Below are 12,669 nucleotides of genomic sequence, written 5' to 3'. Positions count from 1 at the left end.
TGTAATTTGTTTTATTTTTATTAATTATTGTTTTATTTTAGAGCTTTATTCTCAGTTGATTTCATCTTTGGTTTTGGCTGTAATTTTATTTTTTTTTCCTTCAGTGATTCTACTGTTAACAGTTGTTTATCAATAATTCTCACTCCTCCTTTAATTAGACTCACTGTCTGGTTGTTCAACCGTAGTTGAACAGTAGTGAGGACACTAGTAAGTGAGGACACTAGTAAGAATTTTGCTCTGGGATTTGAGGGGTTAAATTTGTTCGATGAAATACAGACGGTGGAATGTGTTTTTTACAGAAATATTCCGTAAATGGAATTTACGAACTTAAAATGTTAAAAACAGCAGATTACTGGCAACCACAGCTGCCAGTATTTTTCTGTAAATTTAATAGATTTTTTTAAAGAAGGAAGTTCTGTAAAAAAAACTGAGAATGTACTGGCAGAAAATTAACACTACATTTTTCTGTTTTTATTTTTTTTTACGGAAGTTTTACAGAATTTTCCGTTTACTAAAAGAAGGAAATTCTGTAATACATACATACATATATATATATATATATATATATATATATATATATATATATATATATATATATATATATATATATATGTGTGTGTGTTTCTGCCCTTCATAAGTGGTTTAATCTAATAAGATACGATTCCATGTGTAAAAGTTAGCTCCTCAATCTCCTTATCATCATGCATCTGAAAATATTCTGCATCAAAGAGTGCTGATGGTTATTCTGGTGAACAGTAATAGTCAACAACCTGCATTTAAATCATTCTCCATTTGGGCAATCCAATCGGTTCACAAAAGACAAAATAATTAATCACCCTACTTTATTTTCTCATTTCGCAAATAGTTTCAATTGGACGTGCATCATGAAAAAAGGGACAATGTTAACTGTTCTTTCATGCAGGCTTTAAATTAGCAACATGTGAAGCTATTTTTTTTATGGCTGAATACTTGATCTATTTATTTAGTAATTGATCTATTTACTTTGTTCAAATTCTAGAGGCAAGTCTCATTCAGAATATATATATATATATATATATATATATATATATATATATATATATATATATATATATATATATATATATATAGATATATATAGATATATATAGAACATTTATTTAGATCTGGACAAACAGTATTGTTGTTCCTTATAACTGATGCATAAAATAACAATACTTTATTTAGAGATGATACAAAAATATTGTTTAAAGTGGTGGCAGTTTAGTTCTAGAGGAGGATGTCTGGCTGAGAATCTTTTGCTTGAGTCTCTGGATTTCCATTCGCTGAACCTGGATGACCTTCTCTGTTTCTTCAAAATTCTGCTGCATCATCAAGCTGGTCCTGCCTGCTGAATCTGTACCTAAGTCTCCAACATGAACAAAAATAAAAGTCAGTGTTTACATGGTCCATGATAATCAATGAGCAATTTGTTTATATTCTGAAAGAGTAACAGTTGTAAAAGTACAGAATGCAAAATTATTACACCAAAAGTATCAAAATTAATCAAATGGGTCACCTTTTGTGTTAGCAGAGCCCTTGATGTGTTTGTTTAAGCTGCTTTGACTCTCAAAGCTGCGCAGCTGCATTCGGACTGTGTGGAGCTCTTGACGCAGATCATTTATCTCTTTCATAAGCGTAACATTGTCCTGGATATAGGTGACAAAAGTGAATTCTTACACACAAACAGAAACCCTCTGATACATTTAAGTGTGTATATATGTTAATAATTATTTGCATGATCTAAGCATTAAATGTGCAGTAGGTGATCTGCCAAAATGCTAACCGCTTAGCATATTATCTTTGGACAGTGGGGAGGGACTGTGTTTCAAAGCCAAACCTCCTGATATTGTAAATGCGCACACTGTGACACGACAGCAGACAAGGCACTAGTTCATGTCATGTCATGCCAGTAAGAAATGTAGCTAGTGTTTGGCCGGCGGCATGCAGGAATTTAAGTTATTACTAAGCCACACTTACATGCTATTTCAGAGTGAATATTTAGAGTAGCATGGTAAACAGTATAGGGAGGCTCTTATTGTTAAAAAATGAACCAATGTGAATATAAAAGCAACTTCAGCTCAGTAAAGCAGGCTAGGCGGAATAACGCTATTTACTGATGTTCTGTTGTTTAACTAAATAAAAACCTACATTATCAATACTGTCAAAGGTCCATTATGAAACTAAAAATAGTCCATCAATCTTTCACCGGGAGATTTCAGTGGCTGAAAAACACGTCTGTGTATATAACTCAGTCATAACACACACTCTACATCAGCTTTGCGTGACTAAACTGTTTTAACTGTTTTTTACTTATCGGAATTATGGGATATGTCGGACCCACAATATTTAATTGGATGAACATTTTTTAGTTTTATGTCCTACCCAGAATGTAAAAATAAATATAAACAAATTTTCTATTAATTAATTTTCTTTCTGCTTAGTCCCTTTATTCATCTGGAGTCGCCTCAGAGGAATAAACTGCCAACTTATCAAGCATATGTTTTACACAGCTGATGCCCTTCCAGCTGCAACCCATCACTAGGAAACTTCCACACACACTCAATCACACTCATACACTACGGACAATTTAGTCTACCCAATTCACCTGTACTGCATGTCTTTAGACTGTTGGGGAAACCGGAGCACCCAGAGGAAACCCATGCGAAGGCAGGGAGAACATGCAAACTCCGCACAGAAATGCCAACTGACCCAGCCGAGGCTCGAAACAGCGACCTTCTTGCTGTGAAGAGACAGCACTACCTACCACTGCATCACCACATAAACACAATTAGATCATTTAATTTAATCATTACCAATGGACTGTGAAGAGACTTTTAACCAGCACGACAAAATCTGTTTCTTAAGACAATCACCTACTGCACCTTTAACATATGCAGACATCTAAATTGTTACCCCTTGGGTTACACAGATTTCTCTTTGCTTGTGAACAGCCTGCTTTTTGTCAGCTTATTATAGATGCATATATTAATGTAATTAATATGTTCTCACATTAGATTAATATAAAATTTTACATTTATACTTATTGCATGAATGGCAAATAATTTTATTTTAGAAACTTAGAAACACCCTTAAAAGAAAATGGCACTGATGCAATGTAACTTTTATTTGCAAGATATAATCTGGGATTTTTACACCATAACACACTACTTTTGAGTTATTTTAAAATGGTAACTTATATTCATACTTTGAGTAGTATTTACAACATATTTTTAGTCTGACTACATTTTTTGGCAAGTAATGGCCTATTTACTTAATAATGATTCGTCATTACTTTTTTCCACCACTGATAAAATAGCATGCATATCCATCATGTCATTTTGTGATTGTCATTTTGTGATTCTAAAGATTTTATGATCTTATGAGCATCCATGAAGTGTTGTCAACTTTTTAAAAAATCTTTAATCTTCTACCAGTAGAGGTGTGAACCTAGACTGCTCTCATGGTTCGAATTGGTACAATTCGATATCTCTGTGCATAACGGTGCATTGACTTTCCATAATGTTTTATATTGGTGGGGGGGCATAACAAGCTGTCTGAATAAACACACACACACTTAGACACAGCACCAAGCAAGCGGCACACAGCATCACTCTCTCTTATTCACACACATACACACACACACACACACACACACATAGACAGCACCAAACAAACAAGTGATACACAGCATCACTTTCTCTCTTATTCACACACACACACACACACACACACACACACACACACACACACACACACACACACACACACACGTGCTTGTCCAGAGAGAGGGAGAGATAAATGGAGTTTACCTTCATTCTCTCAATCGCAGTGAAATAGGGGATTCACTGTGTCAGTGAAAGACTGTTCAGCTATCACACACGCAGTAAAATTGTGCACAGCTTCTGTGTTTTTAAGTAGTTTAAGAGTTATAAATACTTGCGCTCGCCTCCCTCATTATAGTAAGCTACCGCAACATAAATAAATGAGATAAATGACGTCACTACATAATAACCGGTTATGATTATTACTGAACCGATACCGAATTGTCCAAGTCTGCATCGCGGTGCACCAAAGAAGCAATTAATTTTGCCACCTCTAGCTACCAGTCTATGTTAAAGTCTATGTCAGCATGATCAAAGAAATGTATTTGAAAAATCCTTGCCTCCCCACAACATACAAACACACTGAAATGAGTACTTTGTTTCTAACACAGAACAGATATAGAAAGACCAATCAAACCAGACTTGGCCAGCTGAGTAATAAGAGCAGAATTGACTTATGGAAACGGCATATTTTACCCAAAATGGAAAAAAAAAAAAAAATCTCACTATTTGCTCACCCTCAAGTCGTTCCAATCTTTCATGCTTTTCTTTCTTCTGTTGAACACAAATAAAGATATAAGTAATTGGCTGCTGCTTTCCAACATTCTTTAATACACCTTAATTTGTGTTCAACAATAGAAAGAAACTCAAACTGATTTAGAAGAAGTGAGGGATTTTTAAATGATGTCACATGTCTCAAATTGATTGAATCAAAATCATAGCAACTTAACTCTAATATTAAATGAATATTTTGAGAACATTACAATAATTTCTAACCTAAACACTTGTTGAAGACGACTTTAGCCCAATGTTAGGACACTAAAATACCATATGATCTGCTTATGTAAAATCATAACTACAAGCTAGAGGGAAATACATTTGCTACAATATAAGTTATTTATTTATTTATTTATTTATTTTTTGCGTGCATTTGTCAATTCAGTTCAGTCCTTTTAGTTGTTGTTGTTGTTTGTTTATCTTACCTTCATGAGCTTGGTGTTTTTGGCCTGAAAAATGTTTGTGTCTCTGCTAAGCTGCTTCTTCAGTTTAATTATGACATTTTCATAGTGCTCCCTGTGTCTGCTGTTTTCCTTTGGCACATCTGTGTCCTCTCCTGGTTTCTCCACCTACAGTCCAACACCTCACATGATTGAGTAACTGGGGCTCAAAACAATACAAATATCAACTTCAGTATTTTGATATCTTACCACATCTGATGGCTGTACATATTTTTTGTAGAGCTCTTGGATGTTTTCCTTTAATCTTTGGGGGTCTTGGATGTATTCAACACATTTGTAAAGATCACCTTTGAATCTCTGTACCAGAACCCCTGTATCCTGCACCTAGAAACCATGGAATACTAATCAGTAGTGTAAAGACTGAAGTAGATCAGACAAAAATATTTGTTTTGTTTTTAATATAACGCAGAAATACTCCTAACCCAACTGACAAACCCAGCATCCAGGTAAAACCAGGCCACCATAATATTATTTCCTCTACAGTTCATTTACAGTATTTTTTTTTACAATGGCTATGACAGTTTTTTTTTTTAATACATTTAACAAGTTTCCTAAACTCTTAACGTAGTTAGCACAACATCAGTATTTGTTGGCTATAAAATTACCACATTTATTGTTGCTTTGACACAAAGTGCATTCAGTTAACACTAATTTAAAATGCTTAAACTTCTTTTACACACAAGCTCAACCAAGACCAAAGCAATGTAATTTTAAAGTCAAATTTACAAATGCTTTAACACAGTATGTCAGAACAGATAACCTTATGTTCTAAACAAAACTTATATAGGCTAAAGTCAATGTGAACAGCTGTTTATATTATGAATTGAAACACAAATATATTCCCTTATTTTATTCCATTGCCAATGAGAAACAGCTTATTGCAGTAATATATATATATATATATATATATATATATATATATATATATATATATATATATATATATATATATATATATATATATATATATCAAAGCTGATTCCCATCTAGAAAGCACACTCATGTGTTGAGGTTTTCCAATCTGTTCTAAAAGAGGGCTCTTGAGGTTTTTGAAAGAAACAGTGAGCTTATTAAATAACTCCATTACCAATTTGTCTAGATAAGGTTGTGCAATACAGTCATTATTGTACTATACACAGTGTGTTTTACAACAAACTACTCTATAAACTGCTCTGGTTACCAAAGTAACCCTCGTTCCCCGAGGAGGGGAACGGAAATGCAATATGTGGATTTAAATCCACGAATGGGGATTTTGTTTCAGAAAGCCAATTGTCTGAACGAGTATAAAACGGGCCAATGAAATGCCAAATGAGTTGGCAGCGTAAGCTTGCGCACGTGTGCCTTATTGCCAATTAGCTCCACATATAAGCACAGGGTAAGCAAGGAAATGCCATACTTTTAAGCTGAAGAGACTCACACTTACAGCTTAAGAACAATCATTATGGCGATGCTATATAGTATTTGGGTTACTTTAGTAACCAAAGCGTTCCTCTTCGGATGGGGAACTTCAATGCTATAAGTGGATTTTAATCCATGAATGGGGAAATGTCTGGAAAATGCCATAATGACTGCACCTACTTTCACCTCCGATGAGAGGATAGCCAGGCATAGCGTGAGCGATCCTGCATCAAAGAGAGGCGCGGTCTTCCAACGTGATCCCTGGCCCTTACTTATCCCACTTCAAAGAAGTTTTACGGATTTAAATATATTTTTTTGGGAGTCACAAGCATCTAAATAATTCTAGGAAAATACGACAGTATGTTGGGAAAGCATGCAGTCCCGATAGGGAGGACGCTGCGGAGACCTCCTGCTACCCAATGGGGAGATATGATGTCAAAATATTATTAGCGGAGAGGGAAGACACGGGTCCGCCCGCGACGGGGGACTGCACCGTGGCTGAATAAGCATATGGGATCGCCTAGTGGGGATCATGCATAGCGGGCACCTATACCCAAAACGCGGGCTGACCAGCGGGCAGACCTACAACATAATGGGCCAGCGAGTGACTCCTCCACTTAGTCAATGCTGGGGGCCTCAGAGGAATCTGCAGGGCTCACCTAACGGGAAATTTTACTGACAGATGAAAAAGCGCACGTATCTCCGTGTTAGGGAGAATGGTGCAGCAAGTGTGTTTCAACACCTTAACCGAGTTGTTTCCTCAATCACCAAGGGTTACCTAATACCCTTGAGGAAACCGGCTCCACTCGCAGATTGTAAAACCTTGCAAATGTATTAGGTGTCGCCCAGCCCGCAGCTCTAAAGATGTCTGTTAGAGAGGCACCGCGTGCACGTGCCCAAGAGGATGCGATGCTCCGAGTGGAGTGAGCACACACTCTCGGGGGACCCGGCTCGCCCTGGCTCTGGTAAGCGAGGGAGATGGCATCCACTATCCAGTGGGCCAACCTCTGTTTCGATAAGGCACTTCCCTGCTGCCGACCACCATAGCAGATAAAGAGCTGCTCAGATGATCTAAAGCTCTGAGTGGGGTCCAGATAAATACGCAAAGCGCAAACTGGAAAAGGTAAGAAAAGGGCTGGGTCTGCCTCCTCCAGGGGCAGCGCTTGCAGGCTCACTACCTGATCTTTAAAAGGTGTGGTAAGAACCTTGGGCACATATCCCGGGTGGGGTCTCGGGAACAAGAGAGTAAGCCAGCCCGAATTACAGGCACGAGTCACTCACTGAAAAATGCCTCCAGGTCCCCGACTCTCTAAATCGATATCAACGCGACCAGCAAAGCTGTCTTTAGGGACAGAAATCTTGAAGATACTGAGTCGAGGATCGAAGGGATCTGACGCAGGCTCGTGAGAATGAGGGCGAGATCCTAAGAGGGCATAAGAGGGAGGCGGGGTGGATTATTAGAGAGTAAGTCCTCTCTCAAAAGGATCTGCCAGCGGAGGGCCATCGCGAGGAGGGAGAGCTCTGACATTTAGGTCCGGTTGGGCCAGAGAGGCGCAACCAGCAAAACCTGTTCCTCGTCCTCCCTGACCTTGGCTCACTGGGGGAAACACATATTTGCGCATGCCCCGAGGCCAGCTGTGGGCCAGTGCATTCGTGCCGAGAGAGCCCTCGATCAGGGAAAAGAACAGCTGGCAATGAGCATTCTCGGGAAAGCAAACAGATCGATCTGGGTTTCCCCGAATCGCGCCCATATCAGCTGAAGAGACTCGGGGTGGAGTCTTCATTCTCTGGGACATAAAGGCTGCCGTGAGAGCGCATCGGCTGCACGGTTGAGCTTGCCTGGAATGTGAATGGCACGCAGCGATTTTAGCCGGAGATGACTCCAGAGGAGCAGACAGCAGGCGAGCTGAGACATGGGGCAAGAAGGAATACCCCCCATGCGGTTGATATATGCTACTGCCACCGTGCTGTCCGTCCTGACCAGCACGTGCTGCTGCTCCAGCACCGGATAAAACGGTGGAGAGCGAGGAACACTGCAAACAGTTCCAGGCGATTGATGTGCCAATGCAACTGGGTTCCTTTCCACAGGCCCGCAGCTGCATGCCCACAGCACACAGCCCCCCAACCCATGCTGGAAGCATCTGTTGAAACAACATGACTTGGACGCCTGTCCTAGAGGCACTCCGGCCTGTAGGAACGAGGGGTCGTTCCAAGGGCTGAGGGCGCGGCGACACAGCGTAGTAACAGTGACATGTGGTCTCATATGGAGTAATCCGAGCGGCGTGACAGCTGATTTACATTATAGTGGTTATGCACTTATAGCCATTGGATGTTTTTGTTTCCCTGTATTATCCCTTCCTCCTTCAACTTTCCTCATTAAGAGTCTTGAATAAATTAGAGACAACCCACTCTCTTATTTATTTTGTTTAGTTGTACGTCAACTATCAATTTTGTACTCGTAGCAAGACGTTAAAGAGCATATTGTAGGTTAGACACCCCAGTGAGACAATGTGTGTAAGAGTAAAGTAAGAATTAGATTTTCTTTAAAATATACGTTAAAGTTTATTATTAAGCCGTTTGGAGTCGTTTTTAGTCATGGAAATTTACTTCCACGTTTGAATCGCCAGACCGGAAGTGATGTCGGATCAGGGAGTTTGCGTATATAAACACTATGAAGACAACTGATCGTGGTGCGCGTTTGGTTGCCGAGATAAGATATTCTGAAAGACTCACACAAACAACAGACCACAGCCATACAATTATAAGCCTGTGGATAGACCAGCAGACAGAACAGCAGTCAGAGAAGTGTAATTTAACTCTATTCTGAGGGAGAACAGAGCTGGTTTATGGTGAGACCAATGGTGGCTTACAGAGAGATATGTAAGATAACAAAATCTTATCTGGCAACAGCAAAGCTAGCATTGATCATCTATAAGTATTAATACTTACCAGTAACAGAAACTAATGAGCATTTAATTGACACTATTTTTAATAGTAGATAAGTGAATACAAAACACAAATAACACAGAACATCTGGAATAATGCAGAAACATGTAAACAAGGTACTAGAAAAACTTTTTTATTTTACAAAAGGTTTTCAGAGCTTCTGTATTAAAATAAAAACAAAATCAAATATTAAAACAATTAAAATAAGTTTTTAAATATGTATTTTTGTCATTTTTTCATTGTGTATAAGATTATCTGTATCAGATCCCATTTAGGCTACTATCCATAAAAAGACAAGTATAGTTGTTACAGTACAAAATATTTACAAAGATTTGATCAACAGATCTGATCTGCATTTATGATTAAATAAACTTCAACCCTAATTCAAGTTCAAATTCTAAATGCAACTCAAGTTCAAGTTTTATTTATATAGCACAAAATCATAAGCAGTGTTATTACCCAGCATTTTTACTCTTTATATATGTATAAGTATCTGTATGAGTGTGTGTATACTGAAAGGAAAATATATAATCTGACCCATTTAAAAGTAAACCTAAAATTATTTTTCAGTAAGTTGGCCAACGTTTATGTGGGTGCCACACCATCATGTCTTTAATGTGTGTTAAATTGTGAATGCTGTGTAAAAAGGTGCCGACAGCTTCATCCTTGTAAACCCACTGGAAGGATCTAGAAAGGAGAGCAAATGTAGTGCAAGGTTCTGCATTCTCGTCGAGCCTGTGATGAACTCCAGTAGTCCACCGTCAGACACGCAGTGAGGGCTGATGCATATATTCTGGGGAAATAATGCAAAAGTTTAAATCATGTTTATTAACAATGTATATTTTAAAATTCACCATATGATTTTTAATATAACACAATACAGAAAACCCAACCACATTTGCAGACCCCTGGATAGTGAACTGCAAACCATCTCACATATACAGTAGACTGTACCCATTATAAGTTGAGCATGTAAGAACAAACTTCAATTTTTTGAATGTTATTTGTTTTTCTTCTACAAGATGAATATTCCTCATATGTGAATAAAAAGTGCCTTTACTCATTGACAGGACAGAATATTTTTACTCTCCCTCAAGTGGTTTCAAACCTTAATGACTTTCTTCTGTTGATCACAAACCAAGATATTTTGAAGAAAGCTAAAAAATCTGTAACCATTGACTTCTATAGTGGGAAAAACAGATATGGAAGTCAATGGTTACACGTTTCCAATATTTAAAAAAAAAAGGAAGTCAAAGATAGTGTGAGTTTACCTGTCTGCATTATATAGAAATATTGTAGTAATTCTTTGCCCTTCTAGTTTTTGTTATCAAATAATACCATGCACAAATAATTCACGATAGGGGTCATAATATTTTACCCGATGAACGAGGTGAATGTCTGAGGTAAAATTGGTTTTATATTCACACATTCTGACTTTCTCTCTAATAATATAATTTCAGAATCCCTAATTTGCTAATCCCTAATATCATGTTAGCAGCCAATGACTATCAAAGTACAACATTGTTCACTGTCAGTTTAATAGTGCTAATGTTGTTTTTAAGTCATATTTACGTGTGATTTCAGTCATTATAATAAAAGTACTATGGTAAACAATACTGAGAGTGTGTCACACAAGCTGTCACTAATCGAATGTGCTAATATAAAATCCACTTTACCTTAGTTGAGGTTACTCTGTGAGCTAAAGTGAAGCACAGTTGAGCAAAAGACCAGTGGAGAGAAAGCCTTCAGCTCCGGGTCATCATCTGTCTCCCAAAGTCTAATAAACACACCACAAAGCAAACAAAGTCACAATGCTGTAAATAAACAAGACAATTATTATATTAGCAAACTGATGCTACTAGCCGTCTTATCATACGTGTACAATTTTACACGCTTTAAAAAAGTATATTTAATATGCTTAACAATACAAACTAGCAGCCGTGCTATCGGCTACTCCATAGTAAACACTTCACATTGCTTCAAATTACCCAAAGAATAATGCTTACGGACTTGAAAGTTGACAAACATTAACAAAAAACGAGTTGTCTTACCGTGTACAGCCATCGAGCTGCATCTCCGACTGATCCAGGAGTGTTTTTTTGCCGTTCGCGTCAGCTATCACTCTTATCGGATTCATCCCATTTCACGAACCAAAATAGCAAGAGGAAACTTGTGGACTTGATCTGTTGACAGTCTGGAGTTTGTGCAGTTTCCATAAACGCAATAATATACCACGATGATGATAAATTATGGCAAAACTAACAACCAGTTCTGCTATTAGCTCCTCTGCCCCACTGTAAACAGCGCGCGTCTGTCAGATAACTCTTCTGACGTCACCGGGGTGGTTAGAAAAAAGCGGAAGTGGGAAAACAGACACATTTTCTTTAAAATTTGTGCCCTTGCACTTTGTAAAACATTTTAATATGGTATTTTATGGTATTATAGAGTATTTTCACAAACGATTCTACCTTTTTTTTTTTTTAAACAGTTTTTTTAACCTACAATATGCTCTTTAAGGCTTCAGAGCTAGTTGTGAACCGGGTCCACTCAGTTCTCCTTTTTCTCCCTGCTTCTTTCTGGATAATTTTCATTTGCTTTCCCTTGTTTCCTCCTGTCTTCAATCCTTTTCATCTCATTTGTAGTAAGCAAATCTAAGCAAACCAACTTATCAAGTCTATGGAAAAGAAACAAATTTGTTTTGTACTCAAACCATCCTTGTTTTGATTCACTTTATGCGTTTGTGAATGCAATTAAAACTTCTGATTTTCCTTCAAGATCAATTGACAGAAACGAGTAGTGAACAGCTGTTCCCTCTAAAACATTGCTTGTTAGCAGTCCAACAAGTAAGGTGCTTGGTGTCAATCCTGCTGAATTGAGACAAAAAAATTAGAATTAGAATTTTAATTATAGTATTCCCCTCATAAATAAAAGCGTAATATTTTTCCTTTCATTTTCAGTGATACAAAATATTATAAATCTTTTCATAACTGAAAGAAAAATAATATTTCTGTTTAAATTTGTTTTAACCTTGTTCTCTCTCTTTTCTTTTCTCACACGGAGTCATTACACCACTTAATTTTGGTTCATAATCACTGAAACAAACAACACTTAGCTGCTCCACTACATATAGACTGATAACACCACAAAGATCTGGATCAGTCTCCACCTCCCAGCAAGCCAGCATGTCACCGACTGCAAACCCCACTGCTCGAGGAGAAGATGTGGAAACCTGGCTACAGATGGCCTAATCACCAAGGCAATTTAACTTTTATTACTTTTAGTAATATTCATGATTCTGAAAAGGCTTTTGACACAGGACTCGAGCCAGAATCACAACCAGCCACAGCTAACAAAATTCACCTGTCTCCTGAGTGACGCCTTCACAGCGCAGCTCAAGCTTAGCGACCAGCACCTCACCCAGCTTCAGAAGGAGCTGACGTGTGCACAAAGCCACATCGACAAGC

General features: G+C 37.9%; 1 protein-coding gene and 1 long non-coding RNA gene across 13 annotated transcripts in view; both read right to left on the bottom strand.

The window, feature by feature from the left end:
- Window positions 1-1,118: 1,118 nt before the first annotated feature.
- Window positions 1,119-12,669, bottom strand: part of cfap57 (cilia and flagella associated protein 57) — a 311,646-nt gene continuing 300,095 nt past the window's right edge. For 3 of the 12 annotated variants that reach the window (NM_001442688.1, NM_001442693.1, NM_001442692.1), the window contains 4 exon segments: window positions 1,119-1,387; window positions 1,538-1,667; window positions 4,826-4,969; window positions 5,051-5,185. In NM_001442688.1, coding sequence (NP_001429617.1) covers window positions 1,227-1,387; window positions 1,538-1,667; window positions 4,826-4,969; window positions 5,051-5,185 — 570 coding nt within the window. In that variant the 3' untranslated portion in view covers window positions 1,119-1,226. 12 annotated transcript variants of the gene reach the window in all.
- LOC137489879 (uncharacterized) lies at window positions 9,234-11,518 on the bottom strand. The gene is made up of 3 exons (XR_015478306.1): window positions 11,257-11,518; window positions 10,882-10,982; window positions 9,234-9,998 (listed from the first exon to the last, which is right to left on the bottom strand). It is a non-coding gene; the product is annotated as an uncharacterized LOC137489879 (long non-coding RNA).

The sequence above is a fragment of the Danio rerio genome, chromosome 2 (genome assembly GCF_052040795.2).
Source record: "Danio rerio strain M-AB ecotype USA chromosome 2, GRCz13ab, whole genome shotgun sequence".
Classification (NCBI taxonomy): Eukaryota; Metazoa; Chordata; class Actinopteri; order Cypriniformes; family Danionidae; genus Danio; species Danio rerio.
The sequence above is the reverse complement of the archived record's forward strand: the minus strand, read 5'-3'. Positions and strand labels throughout refer to the sequence as shown.